The following is a 26,113-nucleotide window of genomic DNA, read 5'->3' on the forward strand; positions in this document are numbered from 1 at the left end:
CAGCTGTGACCTTAGAAGCCTGCTCGCTCCTTTGCATGCCAGTGCCCAGAATGCTCTTCAGTTTGTGGCTGGCAGCTGAAACCAAAGGAAGCTTTGGGAGGAATATGTTAATTTTTTCTCTAAGAATTCTGAGACTTAGATAACTTCTTCACACTGGAAATAAAGATTTTTGTTATAACCATAAATAAAATAGCTCATGCATAAGTGTAATGGAGGAGACCGGAGTTCAAGACTGACCTTGGGATACCTGCCCCTCCTGCCCCTCAGTAATTTGGAGCATTCTACCAATGACACTCTCTGGCACAATGAAGTGAAAGGAGAATGGTGAAGTCCCTATCACCATTGTGGCACCTCCCTCCTTTTCCTCACTATCTACTAGAGCAGCGTTTCTCAAACGGAGGTCTCTCGAGGGGGGTCCACGGGCCCTGCTGATAAACTCCTCCTCCTCAACTCCTTCCCAGTGCCTCCTGCATGCTGCGGAACAGCTGTTCCCTGGCATGCAGGAGGTGCTGGGATGGAGGGGGCGGAGAGAGGCGGGGAAGAAGAGGGACAAGGGTGGAGTGGGGGGTGGGAAGAGGTGGGGTGGGGGCGGGACTGGGGGTTGAGCGGGGGAATTGGGGGTCCCAAAAAATTTTAAATCAAAATGAGGATCCTCGGGTTGCTAAAGTTTGAGAATTGCTGTGCTAGAGTCACATTACTGCTTGAAAGAGACTGCCAGCTCCCAGGTGCAGAGCTAGGACAAAGCTGACCGCTGCTGGGAATATATAATAAATAGACTAAAAGACAGTGGTAAGTAACAGCCATTTGGACCAACTCATGAGGTAAGAGACACTTTGTCACATGCACTTGGAAGAAACAGTGGATGCACTCAGTGACTCAGATTTTAATGCTCTAACACCTGGTGTCCAAAAGCACAAAAGAAAAATAGGACATGTAATAGAATGGACAAAATTTTTAACGGTAGGTGCATCTAAATCCATATTGTGAGGGAATGCAGCCCTGTATTCACATCCTACACACTACTGTAATAATCTTTGTACAAAACATGCCTTGTAAGGCATCATTTGAAAATTAATAACGTGCTGGTCAATAATACCATGGTGAAATGTATTTCAACAATATATGTGAAGTTAAGAACATAAGCTGAAATCATGACAATTGTGCTTACCAGACGAGTCTAGGAAGCTGGTAAACCTGTTTCTCAAAGACAAAGGACAAGTTCACACTCCCAGCCAGGTGTTATCAAAGCTGATGGACTATCATCTATCAAGTGGCCATTCTTTGGCATGGAAGGAGAAGGGAAGAGACAAACAGATCTGCATCTTCGCAAACAGAGCTGAAAACCAAATAGCATAACACCTCTTCCCTACCAGACTTCAAGTCTCCTTGCTCTCAGCTGGAAAGAACTCTCAGGAAAGTGCATTTCAAAGGGTGATTGAACTATAAAAGTGAGGGGCAAAAACACCCCAAGTTATCGTTCCCTAACCATCTCTCTTTTCCACCTAAGATGACAAAAGAAAAACAGCCTGTGGATTTTGGGAGCAGATTCTGACCTGAAACTTGGTCAGCAATGACACTGGGGACCTGTGGAAAAGATTTCACCTTGAACCAAGTTAATTTTTTAAATTTAGTACTAGGAAGCATTGTATCTTTATTTTTCTTGTAACCATTTCTGACTTTAATGCCTCACTACTTGTATACACATCTCTTTGTAGTTAAAAAAACAACCCTTGTTTTATTCTTCAATCAAAACTAATCCAATGTTGTGAACTCCATGGGTAATTCCATTTAAAGTGATCAATTGTTGCATATTGACCACTTAGAGGGGCCATGGATGTAATATATCTGGACTGACCAGGAAAGGGCTGGACTGTGCAGAATGCATGTTTTGGGGGAAAAATCCAGGACTGGGAGTGTGTTGGGGTCACCCTGCATATGATAACCCAGACTGGCGTAAGCCAGAGTGTGACTGGAGTGTGCTTGCCGGCTGCAGCTATACACAGACACTTGGAATATGACCTGAATGCTGTTTGTGAGTGACCCAGGTGCAAGTTACAACAGCAAAGCACTGTGAGGCATCCCAATGTTGCAGGGCAAGTGTGAAACAGCCACTCACTGAACTAGATTGCATGCCAAAATGGCACACGTATTTAGGGACTTAAAATAGCTGGCCTGCTTTTCAGAAGTGCTGAATGCACACAGCCCCAGAGGTGTAGGTGCTCAGCACAGAAATAAATAAAAAAATAAAATAAATAAATCAGGCCAACTATTTAGATATCCAATTTTAGGCACCCACTTTTGAAAACACTGGACTTGTTGTCCAACCTCGTCTTCCCTTCAGCAAACTGGTCTATTAGTTGTATTACAGCAACACCTACAAACCCTAACTGAGCTCAGAGCCCCATTGTGCCAGGCAGTGTACATACACACACACACACACACACACACACACACAAACAAACACAGACTCATAGACATTAAGGTCAGACGGGACCATTATGATCATCTAGTCTGACCTCCTGCAAACGCAGGCCACCGAATCTCACCCACCCACTCCTGCAATAAACCTCTCACCTATGTCTGAGCTACTGAAGTCCTCAAATCATGGTTTAAAGACTTCAAGGTGCAGAGAATCCTCCAGCAAGTGACCCGTGCCCCATGCTGCAGAAGAAGGTGAAAACCCCCCAGGGCCTCTTCCAATTTGCCCTGGAGGAAAATTCCTTCCCGACCCCAAATATGGTGATCAGCTGAACCCTGAGCATGTGGGCAAGATTCACCAGCCAGATACCAGGAAAGAATTCTCTGTAGTAACTCAGATCCCACCCCATCTAACATCCGTAACATAGGCTATGTCTATGCTAGGTTATACCAGTATAGCTGTATCGGCAAAGCGCTGTTAGCAGGGATACAGCTATACTGGCAAAGCTGCATTTTAGCCAGTATAACTCGCTTCAGCTCCCCCAAGCTACTGTGTGTACTAGTAGAGGCTCTCTCTGGCACAACTATGTCAGTAAACATCACATTTCATAACACATAGCTACGCCAGCAGAAGTCTTCCAGCTTAGACAAAGCCATAATAATAAACAGAACATACCGGCAGACAAAAACACCAAGCGATAAAGTAATTTGTGATGGTCCCAGAACCAGAGCGCTGTAGAGCAGCATTTCCCAAACTCCACTGATCAACACCTCCCCCTCCCTCCCAGCGTCTCCTGCACACCGGGGAACACCTGTTCAGTGGCGTGCAGGAGACGCTGGGAGGGAGGGAGGGAGAGGAGCGGGGATGGGGCGTACTTGGGGGAGAGGGCAGAATTATGTCCAGGGCTGCTGGCCCCGCTGACCAACTCCTTCCCCAACCCCCAAGCACCCTCTGCATGCCTCAGAACAGCTGTTCCCTGGTGTGCAGGAGGCACTGGGAGGGAGGGGAAGGAGTGGGAGTGGGGCACATGTGGGGAGGGGCGGAGTGGGGGCAGAAGTTGGGCCTTAGGGGAAGGAGTGGAGTGGAGTGGGAGTGGGGCCTGGGGCTGAGTGGGGAATTTGGGGGTCCCAAAAGATTTTAAATCAAAATGGGTGGTCCTGGGGTTGCTGAAGTTTGAGAACTGCTGCTGTAGAGAATCCAGGCTTCCTGAGCCTCTGTCTAGTATCAGATCTGTTTGATCACACTGCCCCTCTCTCTTTTGGCCATACACGAAACGTGACTGTGCAACAGGGATTCCTTTAACTGAGTCAAAGGAAGATCCGGTTTAAAAAGTTTTAGTGGGGAAAAACTAATGGTGCGCAGTATAATTTCCTAATCTTCCTAAACATGCAGAAAGCAGCACTCAAAGCAGCAGCATCTTATAACACAAAAACAACAGCATTTAAATATTTCAATTACATATTAGGATGGAAATGTTACAATTAAATGGTTTTATATTGTTTACAGTATCCTCAGGCAGCAGCTCCTGTACTTCAAAGACGTACTTAAGAACCAGTTTTCTTCTCGTGTGAACTCAATCAAAGGACCATCATCAGGACAAATTCACCCCAAATTTAATTTTTCCAAAAACAAATGATGAGAAAAACCTAAAGGTCAATAAGAATTTTTATTTTTTTTCTAAATCATATGGAAACCGTTTAAAGGAACAACACCACATGTCCTGTACTATTTGTAACCCAAACATTGCCCAAGAGAAACTAAAAGTGAAACTGACTAGTACATTTCCATTGTCAACCCTAAGCAAAATGGAAAAAAGTAAAACAGCATAAACAGAGAATGGCATGTTTTTGTCCTTTTAAAAATTCCTTCAGTTTTAATAACCTAAGGTATTATTGGAACACAGGTAAGGATTTTTTTTCCCAAATATGATTTTTAGCCTTTAAAAGAAGCATCCCTTGAAAGGAAAACTACAATATAATGAAGACATTCTGATTGCTAAGTCTAATCGCAAGAGCAGCAAATCACTACAAATATTTGTTAACATCTTAACTTTCTTTTTTGTTATGGTTAAGTCTTGAAAGTCCGATGCTGTGAAGGTCAGAGCTTCTCAATATGCCTCCATGAATCCAAAGGTATTTTTCATTAGGTCAACAACTGAAAGAGCAGACGCAGCTTAGATCACACAGAAACCCTGCTGAAAATGCATTTTTCATTAAAACATGCGGCTAGTTTCCCCAAACATTGCTATCATGGGGAGAAACTCCCAGCAAGCTCATATTTTCACCAAGAAGTAATCCTTCACTGATAAGTAAAAAACCACAGCAATGCAACTGCTGAGAGAACTGAACTGCTAAACCAGCAGAACTTTTCAGTGATTTATTTCACAGTGATCTGCTGGCTACATTGAACACATGTGGGGAATGCAAACTTTTATTTTTAAAGGACTTTGAAAAAGGTAGAAATGAGGGTTTCAAAATGAGTGAATCATTCAGTGTTTGCACGGTGAAAACAAAAAAGGAACAGGAAAGAGCTCAGCCTGTGACCTATTTCTAATAAAAAAACATCTCATAGTAACGAGAATTATTAGAAATGTTTCCTGCTTCAGAGAGAAACATTTCCTGTTGAAACTGGAATCCGATCAATCTCTATACTTCATCCAGCAGGTTAAATCATTAATTACCTGCTAGTACATCAAGTAAAATAGGAATTTTAGGGTCTCAACAAGGAAAGATGTTCCAGTGGTTAGAGTATTAGCTTGGGACTAGGGAGACCCGGTTCTATTCTCTATTCTGCCACAAGCCTCCTGTGTGATCTTGGGCAATTTACTTCATCTCTTTATGGCTAAGTTCCCCATCTAAAAAATGGAGATAACAGTACTTACAACACATCTGTGAGACAGGGAAGAATAAACACATTAAAGATTGTGGAGCGCTGATCTACTATGGTAATGAAGGTCAAAAAAGTATCTTAGATAGATAGAAATCTTTTCAACCAGGGACCAGGAGTTAATCAATCAAACAGTTCAACTTAAATATCTTTTGTTAGACACGGTACAAGTGACTTTTGATTTTGGGTGCCCAACTTGAGATACTTTAAGAGACCTGATTTTCAGCAAGTGCTGAACACCCACTACTTGAAAACATCAGGCCCCTATACGGTGTCTCAAGTTGGACACCCAAAATTACATCACTTTTGAAAATTTTGACCCTCGGTTGCAGAGCAAAGTGACCCAGCAACGTAAACTACTTTTACAGAACCATATAATACATCAAGAATGTGTTTACTGAGCCAGGCAGAAGCAATAGCATACCTAAAGAGGGTTTATTTGGGAATCAACAAAGCACAACATGTTCATCTTATGTTAGACACACATCAGAGTGGTGAGGGACAGAGTATGTGTTGAGAAAAAATAAACCCAGAACAAGAATAAAGCCTGTTAACTGAGCAATGGCACCATTTAGGTTATCAAACTCCCTAAATGTCTGGAGAGTTGAAATGAATTGCAAACTGAAGGGGCAAACACTGTATTTCACTTTTAGTTACACTAAAAGGGAGCACAGCAATTCATGCATGAAAGGAATTATTATCTATAGTTAAAACACTGGTATATAACTAGTACACAAATTCTATAGCTCGTGGGCTTCCGTAAAAACAATGACCTTTCTACCTTCATGGATGTTCAATTCTTTACATTTCCTTTTACTTCCACTTCTGGGGACGCGATGCAGCCCAATACTGTGTACATCACACAGCTACCTCAGGATGCAACTGGACATCTCTAACTGTGGCAATACCTAGCTGCAGCTCAATAGTAGGACAATCTTCTTGCAATTGATTTCTATTTTGAAGAACCCAAATGCAGTTGATGTAACTGTTAAAATCTCCATGTTATTTGCAGCTGTATCACGCTTGCCTTAAACTTTCTAAACCCTAGGGCACAGCACAATAGACAACAGAAGAGAATAGTGAGGGAATACAGATTAGACAACCCGATTAAAGAGGAGGAAAAAAAAATGTCTCTCGGATACAGATCATAAGTGATCCACAAATTTGTGGCTCCCTGACTCAATTATTGCAAGTAATTACACCCAGAAATAAAGCTACATGCCCTAAAAATGCTCCTCTTAGAACAAAATGCAGCAGCCCATCTGCTAAGCAAAGGCCACCACGACCATATCACCGCTGGTGCTCAGCTCTCAGTGCTGGGACCCCACTCAATAGACAGTGCAGATAAAGGTCCCAGTCACGATATTCAAAGCCATGCATGAGATAAACTAAGGAAGAGTCAGAGACGGAAGGAAGGGGCACTGCCCACATGTGGCAGCTACGTTCCACTGAAAAGATCAAACTGTCAACCAGGGCCAGTCAGTCATTTTTAAAAAAAATCAACATTTAAATGAAAATTTTCTTCAAAATTTCAAATTTTGACTGAAAAATGGGTCAATGTGTTTGTGAACAAAGGATCCCATTTTCCTCCCAGTTCTGCTGTTCATTCCCACAAGAGATAAAAATACTACCTCTTCCCACTTTCAGAACAAAACAAAACAAAACAACACACACACACAAAAACTAATTAAGCATTTCTCCAACAGCCTGGAAAAGAAGAGAGTGTGTTGGAGACTGTAATTCATATTTCTATTTTTACAAACTTGGGACGATTTCAGAGACCATGCTGATGATGGCCAGACAAAGTGGATACAACCTGTATGAATATAAATCCCAAAATCATAAAAATACAAAAGATACCAATAGGGTAAGTTTCCGATCTGAGAATTGGGATAGCAATAGAACGACGCAAACATTAACCAGTCAAATGTCACACTGGAACAGTTTACAGAAGCAACTTTTCAACACCATAAACAACTGGCTCTTGGAACAGCTACTTCTACAGCACTCAAAAGGAGAGGCTACTCTTAACTTAATCCTAACACACAGGAGTTGGCTCAAGAGCTAACTGTAGGCTTTAGTATTTCCGTGACAAGCAGATAGATTGTACGATAATTTCAATTTACCAGTGTGCATGAAAAGAACATTTCTGCTGCTGCTCAGAGTAATAAATATGCTCCCCATCAAACACACACCTTGTTTAACTTAGATCAAACCCCTATTCTCATGCTTTCAAAAACAAAAGCCTAGATTCTGGAGTACAATTCTGCTATGAAGGACTGTGTCTGCCTCTGCCCATTATTAACACTCACATACCTAACTCCAGGAACCAGCTGTTCCTTCTGCTACAAACCCACTGTGACACATGGCTAGAAAGGGTTAAACATCCTGTAAAATAAATAACCCTCAAAAGACATGTGGGGAGATAATGTTTGTGTTCTTGTGTATTTACATAGGTATGAGTAGGGTCGACAATGTAATCAGTGCCTGTCCATGCTGTTTCTGATAATTCAGAGGTCAAAAGAACATCCTAGCATTTAAATGAATTGTAAACATGGGATATCTCTGTATTCATCTCTCTTTGAAACATATAGCAAATAATTTGAGAATGGTGGAGAAACAAACAAATTGCCTTATGTTAACTCTATAGCTAAGTACTAGTGATGGACCTCCTTCAAAGTCATGCTAATGACCTTTTGAACTCCAACTTGTCAAAAGACATGAAATTGTATAAAAGATCCTTGGGTCTTGATTTGGTCGTCTCAGATCTGCTTAGGCTTCATCAGGGGAAGTTTGAGTTTCAAGACTGAGGTTCCAGTTATGCTGGTACGCCCCGAGTATGATATTTGGACATTGGACTATAACCTATGAACTATTTCTAAAAGAACTCTTGGCAGCTACAAAGCTCACCATCTCTGCTATGAATCTGCACCTAAATGAACTGAATCATGTCTGTATGTATATTGATCTTTTAACTATACTCTCTTTTATTTTTTAATATATTTTAGTTTAGTTAATAAGAATTGGCTGTAGTGTGTATTTGGGTAAGATCTGGAATATTCAATAACCTGGGAGGTAATGTGTCTGATCCTTTGGGATTGGTAGAACCTTTTCTTTTATATGATGAAATAAGATTTTCAGAAATCATCATATTTGACTTACGTACCTGGATGTAGGCCTGAGGCTGGATCACTTTAAGGGAACTGTGTTGTTTGGACTTGAGTAACCAGAGAGGTAATAAAGCAGCTGTTTTATGCTGGCTTGGTAAATCTAAGTATTGGAATATCCACCAGCTTTTTGGGGATTGTCTGCCCCATTCTTTGCAGTTCACCCTAATTGAGTGACCACAGCTGGTTCCCCACTAGGACCCCGGTCACACTCACAATGTAAGGAACATGCTTTTCTGAAATAAAAAGTCACTGGCCTACCTTGCATGTAGGCCTCTATTCGCCGAATAAGCTCATAAGACTTGGATCGGTCCAGCAGCGTACGGATAGCAGGAAGGGGGTCCAGGATGATGGTTTCAGGGTGAGCATCAATATACTCCTGCAGAACAAACATGGAGCAAAGGCTACTGTTAGATTTGATGGACAGCATAAAAAGCACCAAAGCATGGGGAAATAAAGAGGAAGATAAGGTTAAGGATCCAATCAATCTACAACAACTCCTCCGAATGAAGCTGGCACTTCGTAAATATAATTGCAGGGCATGTCTAGACTTTCTCGTCACTAGCATTGTACACTGGAATCCTGCTGAATATAAATATCATGCCAGACAGCGTTTAAGACACTGACATTCAATTGTGGACTCATCAGCCCTGCAAACTGCTCTGCAGCCATATCAGTTCAGAGAAGAGCCAGTGGCGAAGAGTCACAATAGCAGCAGAGAGCGGTACTGGCAGGAACTATTAGGAGAAAGAGGACACAGTGCTATTGGGGTCAACCTTGTAATTACACTGAATGAGCTTAAACAGCCTGTGGGCATCAGTCCACTCCGGAGTGCAGATCAGAACTACATCTGCATTCTTTTACATTAGTATGACTGTCCCCTACCTGTGCTGACTGCCAAGTGAGGAGCTAGATGATAAGGACTGAAAAAAGGTGGCAGGGCCAGGGATGATGTTACTTCATTGAACCACAATGCAGTTTGCAAAGCAACAGCACTATGTATCCATCTTGCCACGTTCCTAAGCAAATGCTCCCCTGCCCGCTAGCTCCAAGAACACAGCAACTCCCCCAGTGAACTTCATATTAGGGGTACTGCAAAAGATGACCCGCAGCAGCGAGTCTCAGAGCCTGGGTTGACTGACTCCAGCTCTCGCCAAAGGGCTAAAAATAACATTTTAGCGTTTGGGCTTGAGCTGGAGCCCGGGTTCTGAGACCCTCCCTCCTCGCCGGGTCTCAAAGCCCAGGCTCCACCCCAAGTTGGAACACCTACACTGCTATTTTTAGCCCAGCAGCGTGAGCCTGCGTCAGCGGACCTATGCTCTGAGCAAGGCCAGCTCTAAGGTTTTTGCTGCCCCAAGCTCAGGTGGGGCTGGGGCTCGCAGGCATGGCTGGAAGCGGAGGGAGTGATGTCACCTTCTCCCAGCGCCTGCAGGGGCTTTCCCCCCTCCCCCGCCCAGCCGCGCAGAGAAGCCCCGAGATAAGGGGTGGCACAAGGCAGAGCAGCAGCCAGTGCGCAGATGAGGCAGTGCAGCCCCGGCTCCCCGGCAGGACTCGCCCTCCCCTCCCCAGGTAGCGGCTGGGCCCTGGCAGCTCAGCATCCCGGGGCTGGGGCTTCCTCTTCCCGCTGCGGCCGGGGGCGCGGCGCCCTCGCCCCGTCTAAGTGGCGCAGCTCCAAGAGCGCAACGGCCCCGAAAAAAAGGCTGGCGGGAATGCCACCCCGGAAATGTGCCACCCCAAGCACGTGCTTGCTCTGCTGATGCCTAGAGCTGGTCCTGGCTCTGAGACTCCCTGCCATGCGTTGTTTTTTGTAGTGAAAAACTCCAAGCACCACATTCCCATTTCTGACATCATGACCGCTGCCGCTTTACTAGGGGAAATTTTATATATACCCCACTAGCTCTTGCCAACGTCTACTGTGATCTGAGATGCTCAAGGTATCTCTCTTTCATGCCCACATATGGCCTCTTGTATACATGCACCTGCGCCCGCCCACACTGGTTCCATAAAGTCAACGTGATTAATGAGAGTGTCTCCCTCTCATCCCGTTCAGAGTCGGATAAGTAATTCTAAGCTAAAATCTGTCTTTATTCTTTAATGAAATTTCCTAATCAGCCTCCATTAATCTCCATTCATTTCTTCACATCTATTTACGTGGGTGCATGGTAAACGTTTCCATTAATAACTGGTTTAATTAAGTACCTAAAGAGGATATTCTTCAAAGAAAAAAAATCATACTCCAAATTATGCTCAGGAGTACCACAAGGCTCCTGACGGAGAGGGATAGCTCAGTGGTTTGAGCATTGGTCTGCTAAACCCAGGGTTCTGGAGTTCAATCCTTGACGGGGCCATTTAGGGATCTGGGGAAAAACTGGGGATTGGTCCTGCTTTGAACAGGGGGTTGGGCTAGATGACCTCCTGAGGTCCCTTCCAACCCTGATATTCCATGATTCTATGAAGGCAGCACTGGGAGACACACTTCACTGGCTACTGATACAATGAAAGGAATGGAGACATCTGATCCCAACACTATGACTTTACTCCTAATTCTAAGCGGATGAGAGTGAGTTATTTGTTCGACACCAACAAGTCTTTGCTTGCTGAAGAATGAATGCATTTAATTCACTGCTTGCTGCAGAGGGATTATTCTTGAGATGTAAAGAGGAGCCAGTGCTGGGTTAGCAGCCCCGTCACATTGCTCGGATCACGCAAATGGATTTCCTTCACAGCCCCTTGGCACTTGCTATGTGACACCACACACTTCTTACATATTTAATATGTCTCTTAGAAATACCATACAAATCGCTCTGAGACATGTGCATGGCACTGTACAATATTTTACCATCACTTGTTGGCTGGCTGTATGTGCCATTATGTTCACACACAAGCATACAGATTTATTTAAAACATTGTGAGAAACATTTTAAGGCAACACAAACTATTTTACCTTAATAACCCCCCTTCAGCTCCTCCACCCCCCAAAACAACAACTTTTCTCTCTCTGCTGAATTCCAGAGCAGCACTGCCCAAGAGGGAGACACGGAGCAGTTCTCTAATTTAACTAATAATTTCCCATGTGGTACCATGTCAAATGCTTTACTAAGTCCAGATTGACTTTTTTAGCTTTAGACAAGAAAACTGAATCCGTTATCTTATCAAAGACAGATATCAAGTTACGCTGGCCTTATCTACCTTTAGTAAATCCATGTTGCATTTTATCCCGTTTTCTGTTTACTTCCATGTCTAATTATTCTTTCCTTCAAACACTTGTTTTAAAGTCTTACATACTTTTAAGGTCAGATTAACATGTCTGTAGTTGCCTGGATCATTTTTTTGCCCCCCTTTCTTAAAAATAGGTACATCATTAGCTATTCTCCAGTCACACAATGCTACCTCTGATTTGATAGATTTATTAAAAATCCTTGCTACCAGACTTGCGATTTCACAAGTCAGCTCTTTCAGTATTCTGGGCTGGAGATTATCCAGTTGTCCCGTCTTGAGTACATTAAACTCTGAGTTTTGCTTCCACCTCAACTGTAGTCATTTCTATTTCTATACACTCATTTCATTAGATATCCCGCCTTAGTCCCCATGTTGTACATCATCATCCTTTTTTGAAAATTAAGGCAAACTCTTCATTTAGTTTTTGGCCATACCTACATTATCCTTAATCTCTACCCCATCCTCACTGCACAGCAGCCCTGTTTTTTCTCTTGTTCTCTTTTGGTTTATATGGCTAAAGAACCTTTTGCTATTTGTTTTAAATTTCCTTTGCAAAATTCAGTCTTGACTTTTGACAATTCTCATTTTATGCCTGCACTTTTTGACCACCAAGACATAGCTTTCTTCGCTGATCAACCCCTTTTTCCATTCCTCATAGGCTTTCTGCGTACTCCTAATTCCTTTTTGAGGTGTTTCTTCATCCAGTTAGGCCTGGAACCCTTCCCTACAAGTTTTTTCCCTTGGATACAAATTTCAGACAGTTTTTGTACCTTTGACTTAAAGAAATTCCAAAACTCCTACACATTTAAAGTCCCTGAGATCTCCAGTTCAGTTGACTAGTTCTCTTCATTTCTCAGTCTTGCCATTTGAACTTTAAAAGCTTAGTCACTGACCTGTTGTTGATTAATACTTAGTTCTGCCTTGAGTGCAGGGAACAGGACTAGATGACCTCTCGAGGTCCCTTCCAGTTCTATGAGTCTATCCTTCCATTTACTTTAAAATAAATCAGCTTGTGATCACTCACAATCCAAGGCTATTTTCCATAACCAGCTCTTCTATAATGTTCTCACTACTTACCAATATCAAGTCTAAAACAGCATCACCTCTTGTCGGTACAGTGACCTTTTCATGAAGAAATCTGTTGGCTATCACACACAGGAATAACTGAGTCCTCCCTAGTAGCATTTGTTCTCCAATCTGTATCTGGGAATTTAAAGTCTCCTATAACGACAAATCTTGGTAGTATGTATCTCTCTAATAATATTACATAGATCTCTGTCTATATCCAAATCTGACCCTGGAGGTATATCGCAATCCCCTCACACTACTCCAATAGAACCTCTGTTAGAATCCATTCTCAGTGATTTTGACCCAAACTGATTCTGTTTGACACATGCTATCACTTCTGATTTCTTTAGTCTACTTTATCATTGGATGTACAATGCTACCCCACTACCTTTGCTTTTCTATCTTCCCTGAACTCCCATGTGTCACCCACTGCTGCCATCAACCCTTTCCATGCCCATTTCCCTTTCCTACTGCCCTTTTTACCATATTCTGCCAGGATTCTGCGGTGCACGCATCATTTCTGGAGCTTTGAGTCATTGGAAAACTCCCATTGACTTCACTGTGAATGGATTTGACCCTCCAGGTTTGTCTGCACTGAAATTAAAAACCTGTGGCTGGCCCATGCCAGCTGACTCAGGCTCACAGGGCTCAGGCTGGGGGGCTGTTTAATTGCACTGTAGACTTTCAGGCTCTGGGACATTTCCACCTTGCAGGGTCCTAGAGCCCAGGGTCCTAGAGCCCAGGCTCCAGCCTGAGCCCGAACATCTACACCGCAATTAAACAGTCCCGCAGCCCAAGTCCAACTCAGCTGACATGGGCCAGCCATGGGTGTCTAATTGCAGTGTAGATATACCTTCAAGCTGTAAGCTCCACAGAGCAGAGACCTTGTTATTTTTCTACCACCTGACAAGCACCATGCACACTCCCGTTGCACTGTGAAATGATATTCTCTAGCCGAAGCATCAGCAACTCTGCATCTCTGATGGATAAAATATAGAGGGACAGGAGTGAGTATGTGTAAGAAAAGCAAAGACATACCAGTCATCTTCCGATACTAGCAAGAGGGAAAGTATTGTGGCAAATGCACCTCTGAATGCTCATTTTCCCTTGACAACAACACGAGGCTCAAGGATAGTTAATTTCCTATCAAAACCAGAGGAGTTAGATTTTAAAATAAAGCCAGGATGCAGGCTAAACAAAGAGGGTCTAATCAGAAAGGTCCTCCTCCCGCCAACCACCTCACCTGACATGAGCACGGGTCTCAAATTCAAATGACCACGAGGGCCACAAGAGGACTAGTACACTGGCCCGAGGGCCGCACCACTGACCACCACCCCGCGCTGACCCGGCCCCGCCCCCACCCCACCCTTTCTGTGAGGCCCCACCCCTGCCCCCCCTTCCGAAACCCCATTCTAACCCCTTCCCTGAAATCCCCACCCCAACTCCGCCCCCTCTCTGCCCCCAGGGGATGCAGGAGGGGAGCAGGGTACGGCAGGCGGCTCAGGGCAGGGGGTTGGGGTGCAGGTGGTGTGCGGGGTGCAGCAGAGGGCTCGGGGCAGGGGGTTGGGGTGCAGGAGGGATGTGGGGTGCAGCAGCGGGCTCAGGGCAGAGGGGTCGGTTGCAGGAGAGGTTCGGGGGGCGGGTCCAGCTCCCTGTCTGCCTGCCCTGCCCCCGCACCGCTTTGGGAAGCGGCTGGGACCTGGGGGGGCACAGAGGTCTGTGTGCTGCCCTGGCCGCTCTTCCAGGTACCTCCCTCGAAGCTCCCATTGGCCGGGAACGGGGGTGGGGGCGCCACAGGGAGCTGGCGGGCTGCAGAAAATAACCCCGCGTGTTTGAGATCCCTGCTCCAGAGATCTGAGAACCAGCTGTCCAGACTGGCAGAGTCGAGGCGTCAGAAGGAGCTCTTCAATGGAGTACAATTTGAAGTGAACACCAGGACTCCATGCCAGCAAGATGTTATTTTAAAGCAATTTTACTGCAACAGCAAAAAGCTTGTCCCAAAGGCAACCATCCTCAGCATTTTATGTCTGCTAAAGCAGACTGCGGAGCCTTTCATGAGCCCAAAGGCAGCCACTAGAAGAGTTTCACATGAGTTAATAAAAATAACCATATTGGACCATGCGTACCCTTAGGGCCACACTGCAATTGTTTGCAATCTGGTTTGGTGTCAACAGGCTCAATCCTGAAGACAATGGGAGTTTTGCTTAAGTAAGGACTTTGGGACCGAGCCAAATAAATTTGTTTAGAAAAAATGAGTTTGGCTCCAGTAATCTTACTATTTAAACCTAACATTTTGCCTATTGGTCAAAAAGCACCTCAAAGTAGTACAACAGAATCTCCCATCTATTTACCTTCTTTATTTGGAACATTTTTAGCTATCACAACCTTGGCTCTGCCCTTCTTCTCCTCCTATCAAAGCTTATCTGCCTTGGCATCTTCAGAAGAATTCAACAATACCTTCCAGCGATGTTTTTTCTCTCCGCCCAGATGCGGCACCACACGAGGCTCTCAGACACGTGAAGGCACAGAGCTCTGATCACAGATTGCAAGAGGGAATGCTTCGTTTAACCAAGGGCTTGTCTACACACCCAATTAGACTGTGACAAACTGGGGTGTGAATCTACCCTGCACTAACTTGTTGCAGTTTAACTGTCTGTTTACACCTTGATGATGCATGTTACCAGTTCCTTGAGGCGGTCTGAGCCAGTCTGATCAAAGCGCTCTAACGAACTGTTAGCGCACGTTAGCAGGGTACACACGGACAGTTAGATCTCAGCAGGCTAACATAGAAGAAGTTCACATCCCAACTTACCATAGTCTAAATGTACGTGTAGACAAGCCTTTAGGTGAGTTGATGGTCCTGAGTTTGTGTAAATAAAGTAAAAAACAAAAAAAGACCTGTTACCTAACAAGAATCATCATGGTCATGATTTAAAGAAGCATCCTTAGTCACAAAAGCACTTACAGATGTGTTTATGTCCTATTGACGTAAACAGGACTTAAGCATACCATATATCGAAGCAAGGGAGTATCCATTAAAGAGGTTGAAACATGATGCAATGAAAGTGGAAGTCCTTAGAGTTTGAAGGAGCATCCCTGTCCTCATGCCATGAGCTTTGGATCCCCTGCTTTTGAAAAAAATACAAATAAATCTATTCACCATTACCAGGTGAGGAGAGTGGAAGAATGCCAGGAGTGCACAGATTACTAACACATATGAGCTTCAAAAAAGGGAACAGATGAGGAGATGGGAAAGGAACTATCAAAGACAGATCCCAAGCTTTTGATTTGTTGGGATCTGTGGAGTCCAACTGGTCCCCTCAGCTCATCTACATTCATTTCTACAAAATCAACTTGCACTTTCCTTCTCTGTGCTTTACCAAAAATTTATTGCCAACTTCAGACTAGCGGCCAGGCAACAATCTGGATTACAGCCAAGCTCTACGATACAACCGCATTTGCTCCAACCCCTCAGACAGAGACAAACACCTACAAGATCTCTATCAAGCGTTCTTACAACTACAATACCCACCTGCTGAAGTGAAGAAACAGATTGATAGAGCCAGAAGAATACCCAGAAGTTACCTACTACAGGACAGGCCCAACAAAGAAAATAACAGAACACCACTAGCCATCACCTTCAGCCCCCAACTAAAACCTCTCCAACGCATCGTCAAGGATCTACAACCTATCCTGAAGGACGACCCATCACTCTCACAGATCTTGGGAGACAGGCCAGTCCTTGCTTACAGACAGCCTCCCAACCTGAAGCAAATACTTGCCAGCAACCACTTACCACACAACAAAAACACTAACCCAGGAACCTATCCTTGCAACAAAGCCCGTTGTCAACTGTGTCCACATATCTATTCAGGGGACACCATCATAGGGCCTAATCACATCAGCCACACTATCAGAGGCTCGTTCACCTGCGCATCTACCAATGTGATATATGCCATCATGTGCCCGAAATGCCCCTCTGCCATGTATGTTGGCCAAACTGGACAGTCTCTACGTAAAAGAATAAATGGACACAAATCAGATGTCAAGAATTATAACATTCAAAACCCAGTCGGTGAACACTTCAATCTCTTTGGTCACTCGATTACAGACCTAAAAGTGGCAATTCTTCAACAAAAAAACTTCAGAAACAGACTCCAATGAGACTGCTGAATTGGAATTAATTTGCAAACTGGATACAATTAGCTTAGGCTTGAATAAAGACTGGGAGTGGATGCGTCATTACACAAAGTAAAACTATTTCTCCATGTTTATTCCCACCCCCACCCCCACCCCCGTTCCTCACACATTCTTGTCAACTGCTGGAAATGGCCCACCTTGATTATCACTACAAAAAGGTTTTTTCCCCGCCCCCGCTCTCCTGCTGGTAATAGCTCACCTTACCTGATCACTCTTGTTACAGTGTGTATGGTAATACCCATTGTTTCATGTTCTCTGTGTATATAAATCTCCCCACTGTATTTTCCACTGAATGCATCCGATGAAGTGAGCTGTAGCTCACGAAAGCTTATGCTCAAATATATTTGTTAGTCTCTAAGGTGCCACAAGTACTCCTTTTCTTTTTGAGGAGATTTAGGTTTCCTGACAATATTCTGAATGGGCTCTGGGCTGGAATTCAGCCTGACCCAGATAACATGTACGTTTTTCTCCTTCCATCTTTGACAAAACAAAAACAAAGAAGAAGAAACAACTTCTGAGCAGATCCTCCTTTGTTTAGATTTCAGGCCTGGCATTTACTTATGCTCTGTACCAAGTTTGGCACTGGCAGGAGCCCAACAAGGAAACTGGTATTCAAAGAGAGACCCACTATTTCCAGTTCTATATCAGAGGGCTCTGGAAGAAATGCTTATTCTGGTTCATGTGTGTGGGTGGGAGGAGGGGGAACAAACAGGCTAGGGGCTTCTTGACATCTTATCTGAAAAAGTAACGGGGAGGATTAGCCACTACAATTCTGATTTAAAAGACCTGGGGTACAGTGAATTGACTCATCCATACCTGTAAATATCAGGTGTTAGATGCTAAGAGATGGTGGATGAGCCATTTACTTCATCTGGATAACTTTTTGGTTTTTACAAAATCCCCCTACACTACATATACATTAACCATGGCCGCAATAATACTTTGTGTTTTCCCATTTTCACAAGCTTTATTCTTCAATACACCTTTGTGAAGTAGATCAGCATTTTACAAGAGGGGGAATGGATGTAAAGAGATGCTTAGGAACTTGTCTAATGCCACAGAAAAAGTTAACAGCAGACTCAGGACTAAAAAACAGGACTTCCTCGCTCCCTGCCTTGTGCTCAGACTCTCCTCCTCTGATGTACTTCCTTCAGTCTTCACACTCACCCAGACACTTTGTTTTTGCTTTTTAAGGATACACGATCAACCTTAAAATTCTAATTGTTTTTTAAACATACTATGATTATACGGAATATCTGAGATAACTAGAAACTGAAAGAAAAAATATATTCTTCTGTGGTTTTCTGGTTCATTGTGCATTGGACAGCAACCTTGTGAGTAATCAGTTTCACTGTTTTTCCCAGAATAGCAAAACAAGGCAAGATTTGTAAAAGATATTAGGTGCCTGCCTAAAGATGCAGTTAAGAACCTATTGATATTTTCAAAAATGTAGGCACCTAATTCTCATTGGATCTGCATCTTCAGGCACTTCAGGTGCTCCCCCCCGGCCCGGCTCCGCCCAGGCCTCCCCCGAGAACGCTGCACCCTCACTCCCCCCACCCCACAGTGCCTCCTGACTGCGCGAAACAGCTGTTTTGCGATGGGCAGTAGGCGCTGGGAGGGAAGGGGAGGTGCTGATTGGTGGGGTCTGCGCCTATGCTTAAATACTTTCAAAAATCTGGTGCTCAGTGCCTAATCCTGCAAACACTTATGCATGTGAGAGACTCATGCACATACGCGTTTGCAAGATTGAGCCCTTAGTTAATTTCACCTGTGTGTGTGAGGAGGGGTGGTCTTTCACACTATGACAGAGAGAAAATGGGAAAAAGTGTCTGTAAAACCACAAAAGTTGGTAGTGGACTCACAAGCAGGTGTAGTATTTTAAACTATTTTTAACTCAACTTTTAAAAAAAATTACAAGACTACAGATTGGTGGTTTCCCTCCAATTCCTCAATAACTCTTATTTTCCAGTGTTACACAAAAGTAAAGACAGAAGATCACTTTTGCCTTTCAAAGAGTTTGCGGCCGTGTAACTTTTAGGGCACAGGCTGGAGATTGAGAGTGTGCAGAAGAGTGATGGGCTGGATGTAAGGAAAGGATACATTTTATCCTGCCCATCCATTAGCAGAGAAAGCCACTGGCATTATCACCTAAAGGATGTCCCAAAACTGCTGTTCCACTGGAAGTGAGGACTTCTGATGAAAGCAACTGCTCCCGCAGGAACAGAAGTCTGGAAAAGAAGTATGGGCTGGATGAATGCACTATAAGGTGGGTAGAAAGTTGGCTAGATTGTCGGGCTCAACAGGTAGTGATCAATGGCTCCATGTCTAGATGGCAGCCGGTATCAAGTGAAGTGCCCCAAGGGTCGGTCCTGGGGCCGGTTTTGTTCAATATCTTCATAAATGATCTGGAGGATGGTGTGGATTGCACTCTCAGCAAATTTGCGGATGATACTAAACTAGGAGGAGTAGTAGATACAGTGGCAGGTAGGGATAGGATACAGAGGGACCTAGATATATTGGAGGATTGGGCCAAAAGAAATCTGATGAGGTTCAACAAGGATAAGTGCAGGGTCCTGCACTTAGGACAGAAGAATCCCATGCACCGCTACAGACTAGGGACCGAATGGCTAGGCAGCAGTTCTGCGAAAAAGGACCTAGGGGTGACAGTGGACAAGACGCTGGATATGAGTCAACAGTGTGCCCTTGTTACCAAGAAGGTCAATGGCATTTTGGGATGTATAAGTAGGGGCATTGCCAGCAGATCGAGGGACGTGATCGTTCCCCTCTATTCGACACTGGTGAGGCCTCATCTGGAGTACTGTGTCCAGTTTTGGGCCCCACACTACAAGAAAGATGTGGAAAAATTGGAGAGAGTCCAGCGAAGGGCAACAAAAATGATTAGGGGTCTGGAACACATGACTTATGAGGAGAGACTGAGAGAACTGGGATTGTTTAGTCTGCAGAAGAGAAGAATGAGGGGGGATTTGATAGCTGCTTTCAACTACCTGAGAGGTGGTTCCAGAGAGGATGGTTCTAGACTATTCTTAGTGGTAGAAGATGACAGGACAAGGAGTAATGGTCTCAAGTTGCAGTGGGGGAGGTTTAGGTTGGATATTAGGAAAAACTTTTTCACTAGGAGGGTGGTGAAACACTGGAATGCGTTACCTAGGGAGGTGGCAGAATCTCCTTCTTTAGAAGTTTTTAAGGTCAGGCTTGACAAAGCCCTGGCTGGGATGATTTAATTGGGGATTGGTCCTGCTTTGAGCAGGGGGTTGGACTAGATGACCTCCTGAGGCCCCTTCCAACCCTGATATTCTATGATTCTATGAAAACACAAGAAAATTTTCTAGCTAGGGCTCATGGTCTAGGAATATAGGGAAACAAGGGCACCAGCTGCTCCTGGCAAAGTTTGGGGTGAGAGGGTTCAGAAGGAGAGACAGTAGAAAGTATAAAAACCAAACCAGAAGTAAAGCTTACACACTTAAAATGCTCACTGATAACAGAAACCTGCATGTAGGGAGAGATGGTGATTTAGCTTTTCACAAGGCTGATGTAACAGAATCTATTAACAAAAAAGAAGCTCAGGAGGACAAATTAAACAAGCCTGTGGATCTTCTACCACATACACTATCGTCTTGAATATGTCAAATTAGAATGGAGTTCCAGTGAATAAATCTGCCCGTGTCCCTGTAGAGTGAAGAGAGGCATCTGGTTAGTATTCTGTTCTAATCAGAACATAATGAGGTTTCCCTAGTCACAGCCTTTTACACAAGACAAAACCGACACGCTGGCTTGTCAGAGTCGTAAACTTTGCTTGGAATGTAGGAGCAGGGGTGGCCATCTCACTAAGAGAATGTGAGGATTTTTTGCTAGCAAAAAACATTCATTGGAGCATCGGCATTTAAATTGCCATAGCATTCAGAGAGCCTATGTATTCCCAGCCTGACCTGGTGGGGGTGCTTGGTTTCTCTCTCTTGCTCCAGGCTTCCATCAGTCAGACAGGAGCCACAAAGGATTGAGGAAAATTCTGATCAGACAACACTCCCTCCACATTAGATCAATCTCCGCAGCAGACCTGAAATGGACCTATTCTGTCTCCAAAAAAACTCGAGGGCCAGATGCAGTGTCTTGCTCCTTTAACTCCTCTGATGAGGCACTATGGTAGCAGGACCAGGCATCCGGGAACTGCTTTCTCCAACAAATAATTCAATTAGTAACCCACCAAAACGTAGGGGCTCCAGGTCAGCTGAACAGTTTTTAGCTCTCACTCACATCTCTGCCCTAAAGCTTGAATGCAACGTTAATCAGGAGTGATGACCCTCTACTGATCTCTACCCTCCCAGAATGAAGGATCGGATACAAAGCCTAGCCAATGGAAAGACTTCCTTGCCCAAGATGTTCACTTCCACTGATGTCACTGGACCCTGGATCAGGTCCCTTTTTCAGGATGGGTAGAGATCATTAGGTCGTCATCCCCCATCACTAACACAGTGGAGGGCAATTTGCAGCAGGGCCCCATCTGCACAGCACACCTTTACAGATGCAAACGAGGCTGTCAGAAGTCCAGCTGTGACACAGGTCCAGAAAGGGTTACACTACCAGCAGGCTAATTGACCCAGATTCAACCTTTAGAGACATATTAGTAGATGACGCTTTGGTTTTTTGTGTGTTTATATATATGTTGTTAGAGGTTGACAATGTCACCAAATAATTCCTGTCTATCCCTGTATTAATTCAGAGATCAAAAGAAGATGTTAACATTTAAATGAACTGTGAAGGTAGCAATAACACTGTTTTAATTTCTCTTCGAAGTATACCGCAAACTACCTATAAATGGCAGGAGATAGGCAATTTCTTTATCTTAATCCATGTAGCTAATTACCGGTAGGTCATGCTTAGGAAATAGGAGGTTACTTCAAAAACACTATTCTTCAGCCAAGGAACACCTGCTGTCAAGAGGCTATCATAGCCTGCCAGTGATCTATATAAAGAAATCTTGGGCCCTGCTCCTTTCATCTCGCATCTGCTTAAGCTTCATCCAGGGAAGTTTAAGTAATAAACCGACTGAAAATGGTGAGGACTATTCGTCTGCCTCTGAGGGGCTTGTAGCTGAAGAAACAGACCCCAACAGCTGACTTCCACATCTGCTACATAAGTCCAGTTTCATTCTGAATCACTCGGATATTAAATATTTGAACATTGGACTATAACCTAATGAACTAATTCTGGAAAGGACTTTTTGCAACTCTAAAGCTCACCATCTGTACTATGAAACTGACCTAAGAACTCTATTCGTGTCTGTATGTATAATGATTTTTTAACCAATACTCTCTTTTAAAATAAATTTTAGTTAGTTAATAAAAAAACTGACTGTAAGCATTTATTTGGGTAAAATCTAAAATATTCATTAACCAGTGGAGTAATGTGTCCGATCCTTTTGAATTGATAGAACTTTTATATGATAAACAAGATTTTCGATAATCTTGGCTGTCTGGGTCAGAGCTCAAGGCTGGGTTGCTTTAAGGAAACTGTATTTCTGATTTCTGGGTAACCAGTAAGGTATTGTAGAAGCTGTTTTGTTGCTGGCTTAGTAAATCTAAGTCTTAAAATAACCACCAATTTGGGGGATTGTCTGCCCCATTCTTTGCAGTGTGCCCTAATTAAGCAATCTCAGAGTGGTTCTCCCCCTCACCCCCCGGGATCCCAGTCACACCATCTCTCAGCTGATCTGTAGAACACCACATCTAGCTGATGTGGAAGTCAGCTGTTGGGGTCTGTTTCTTCAGCTACAAGCCCCTCAGAGGCAGACGAATAGTCCTCACCATTTTCAGTCGGTTTACATGGTTATGTTTTAAGAGGAGAAGTGAGAGCACACCTTAGAGGTAGTCCAAGGGAAAGACAGAGGGGTTTTCAAGTCCATCAGCAGTGTGTACCCACTGGGCTGGAGCAGTTTATCACTGAGACCACAGATACACCTAAGGTGGTAAACCAAAGGTTGGCCCTTTCTCTTTTCCGAGATAAGGCTGTTGATGCTTTAAGCTTTTGAAGAGCCGTAACAAATCTAGACTATCCAATTTCTTCTCATAACACCATAAAGGATACACTGCTCTCCAGTTCATCATATCCAGTTTTTTAGAACAGCAGTAACAGAAGCAACAGTTTCTATCCTGAAAATTATATTCAATAGCAGGACAACTGGCTAGCTGAAAAGGATATATCAAGCACTGCAAAAACTGGACTGTCTGGTCTGCTCAGGATCATCAGAGAGTTTCTTCCCCCAATTTACTGAACAAGAAGAGAATGAAACCAGTTCCCCATTTTGAATGCAATAGCTAGGAGGTCACAAATACCACAATCACGTACGCACAGTCATATACACTCAAATAGCTCAGTTGCGGGGTTCATCAGTGTACATATTTAAATTTATTCATTGATTTCTTTTTAAATTGACTCTCTGTATAAACTGACTCTTAAGAGTTATTGCTCCCTGGGAAAACACTTCTCTATCCATTTCCAGTGGCTTGCAATAGATTTAGAGATATTTATCACTCTGCTTCCCTCCTATGCTCCCTCCCCTAAACTCTCCTCTGTCTCTGAGAGGACACGAGAGCACTTTCTCTAAACAGTGTCACTGGCATGCTAGTCAGCACTCTCCTCTGCCCTGCCAAGCCCTGCGTATGTATTTTAATACAGTGAGCAGCAAACAAATGGTGCAATCAGCCATGGTGAGATCTTCCTACACGCAAGTGACAAGAGCGTGTGGCTAAGTCAGCAACACACACACTCCGGAGGTTCCTGTGTCTGGTTTATAAAGGAATGGAATATCATTCAGAACTTTGCTAAGATGCATTTCCACCCTCTGTAGTTCATTCACCAGAAAGAAAGAAAAAAAAAAAACACACCATTTTTTTTTTTAATAGAACCACAACCATGAAGCAGCACAATCTAGTGGATACAACACTAGACGAGAAGTCAGGAAACTCTGCTAACCTGCTGTGTGTTCACAGGCAAGTCCCATCACCTTTTTGTGCCTCAGTTTCTACATCTGAGAAGTACTTTGAGTTCAATTAATCAAAAGCATTTCAATATTACTATTGTAACTTGCCTCTATGAGCCCATTCCAGTCACAGCTACTGCAGACTCACAGTAGAGTTATCGTCAGAGATGGGGGAAAGAACCAAGCGCATCCCCTTATAATAAACAATTCCACTTAGATTTTATATAGATCGTCCATAGATCTCAAAGTGCTTTCCAAAAGAGGTCTGTCTCCTTACTCCCATTTTACAGATGGGAAACGAGGCATGGAGAGGGAAGGGATTAAAGCAGGGGTGGAAAACCTGTGGCTCTGGAGCCACATGCGGCTCTTCAGAAGTTAATAAGCGGCTCCTTGTGTAGGCACCGACTCCGCGGCTGGAGCTACGGGCGCCAGCTTTCCAATGTGCCGGGGGGTGCTCACTGCTCAACCCCTGGCTCTGCCACAGGCCCTGCCCCCACTCCACCCCTTCCCACCCTGTCCCCTGAGCCTGCCATGCCCTCGCTCCTCCCCAGAGCTTCCTGCATGCCACAAAACAACTGATCAGGAGGTGCGGGCAGGGAGTGAGAGGCACTGATCAGCGGGGCTGCCGGTGGGCAGGAGGCCCTTGGAGCAGGGTGGGGGAGCGGATGGGGGGCTGCTGACATATTACTATGGCTCTTTGGAAATGTACTCTGGTAAATAGGGCTCCTTCTCAGTCTTAGGTTGGCCACCCCTGGATTAAAGGATTAGAAAACATGCCTTATAATGAAAGATTCAAGGAGTTCAATTTGTTTAGTTCAATGCAGAGAAGGTTAAGGAGTGACTTGATCACAGTCTATAAAGGTACCTAACTTGGGGAACAGAAATTTGATAACAGACAGTTCTTCAATTGAACAGAAAAAAAAGTTATAATAAGATCCAAGCTGAAGCTAGAAAAATTCAGACTATAAACAAAGGTGCAACTTTTACCATTGGGGGTAATGAACCACTGGAACACTTTACCAAGGGTTGTGATGGATTTTCCATCACTGATAATTTTTCTCTCAAGATCAGATGTTTTTCTAAAAGGACAGAATCCAGTTCAAACTAGAATTAACTCAGGGCAGCCCTATGGCCCATATCATACAGGAGGTCAGACTAGATGATCACAGTGGTCCCTTCTGGCCCTACGATTAGAGCTAAGATTACATCACGGAGGTTGCAGAAGTCACAGAATCCGTGACTTCCAGTGACCACCGTGACATTGGGGACCCCACAGGAGCCCAGCCGCCACAAGCAGCCGTGCCGTGCCGGGCTGCCCCACCCCTCCTGCAGCTCCCAGCTGCTGCCACTGGCAGCAGAGGGACCCCAGAGCTACTCAGTAGCCGTCGGTGGGGGCGGAGAAGCCCCGCACAGCTACCAGCCTATGGTGTCAGAGGGACCCTGGAGCTGCTTAGCGCTGGCAGGGGGTCCCCCGCAGCTCCCCTGCCACTATGGGTGGCAGGCCCGGCCCCACCCCACCCTCCGCAACTCCCAGCTCTGCAGGGCGGTGGGGAGACTCCAACCCCAGCTCCAACCCCACTGGGCGGCAGGGGAACCCCTCCCAGCCACTGGGCAATGGGGTGCCTTAAGCTCCCAGCCACTGCGAGGGGGCAGGGTGCTGGACCCTTCTCCCTCCCCACTTTGTCAGAGATGTTTTTACTAGAAGTCAGGGACAGGTCATGGCTTCCATGATTTTTTGTTTATTGCCTGTGACCAGTCCATGACTTTTACTAAAAATATCCATGATAAAACTGTAGCCTTACCTATGGTCTATGAAAAGTGACTCATCCAAAGTCACCCAGCAAAGCAGTGGCCAAGCCAGAAACTGAACCCAGGTATCTGGAGTCTCAGTCCAGTGCCGTATTCACTAGGTCACACTGCGTGCAAGAAGCAGATATCATCAAAAAGAGAAGCTATATTAGATATTAACTTCACTGAATGACCAAGAAACAATGACAAGGGAAGAGGAGAGCACAGCGAGTTCCTTTCATGCATTTTTGGATTTTTCACTATTGTTTTTATTTGTGGTTAAATTTAATACTCCTAAAAATGAAGGCCTCAAAGGCAGTACCTAGAGCCAAATATTTTGCAAGTTTCCACACATAGCTGGGTCAA

At 44.4% G+C, this 26,113-nt stretch overlaps 1 protein-coding gene across 4 annotated transcripts in view; it reads right to left on the reverse strand.

Annotated features, from left to right (window-relative positions):
- ITPK1 (inositol-tetrakisphosphate 1-kinase) overlaps nucleotides 1-26,113 on the reverse strand; it is a 243,707-nt gene that overhangs the window by 88,030 nt on the left and 129,564 nt on the right. For 3 of the 4 annotated variants that reach the window (XM_077819302.1, XM_077819300.1, XM_077819301.1), the window contains 2 exons: nucleotides 15,572-15,619; nucleotides 8,734-8,851 (listed from right to left, as the gene is read on the reverse strand). In XM_077819302.1, coding sequence (XP_077675428.1) covers nucleotides 8,734-8,851; nucleotides 15,572-15,574 — 121 coding nt within the window. In that variant the 5' untranslated portion in view covers nucleotides 15,575-15,619. The remainder of the gene's footprint in view (nucleotides 1-8,733; nucleotides 8,852-15,571; nucleotides 15,620-26,113) is intronic. The other variant, XM_077819299.1, reaches the window with a different exon arrangement.

This window comes from Eretmochelys imbricata, chromosome 6, assembly GCF_965152235.1.
Source record: "Eretmochelys imbricata isolate rEreImb1 chromosome 6, rEreImb1.hap1, whole genome shotgun sequence".
NCBI lineage: Eukaryota > Metazoa > Chordata > Testudines > Cheloniidae > Eretmochelys > Eretmochelys imbricata.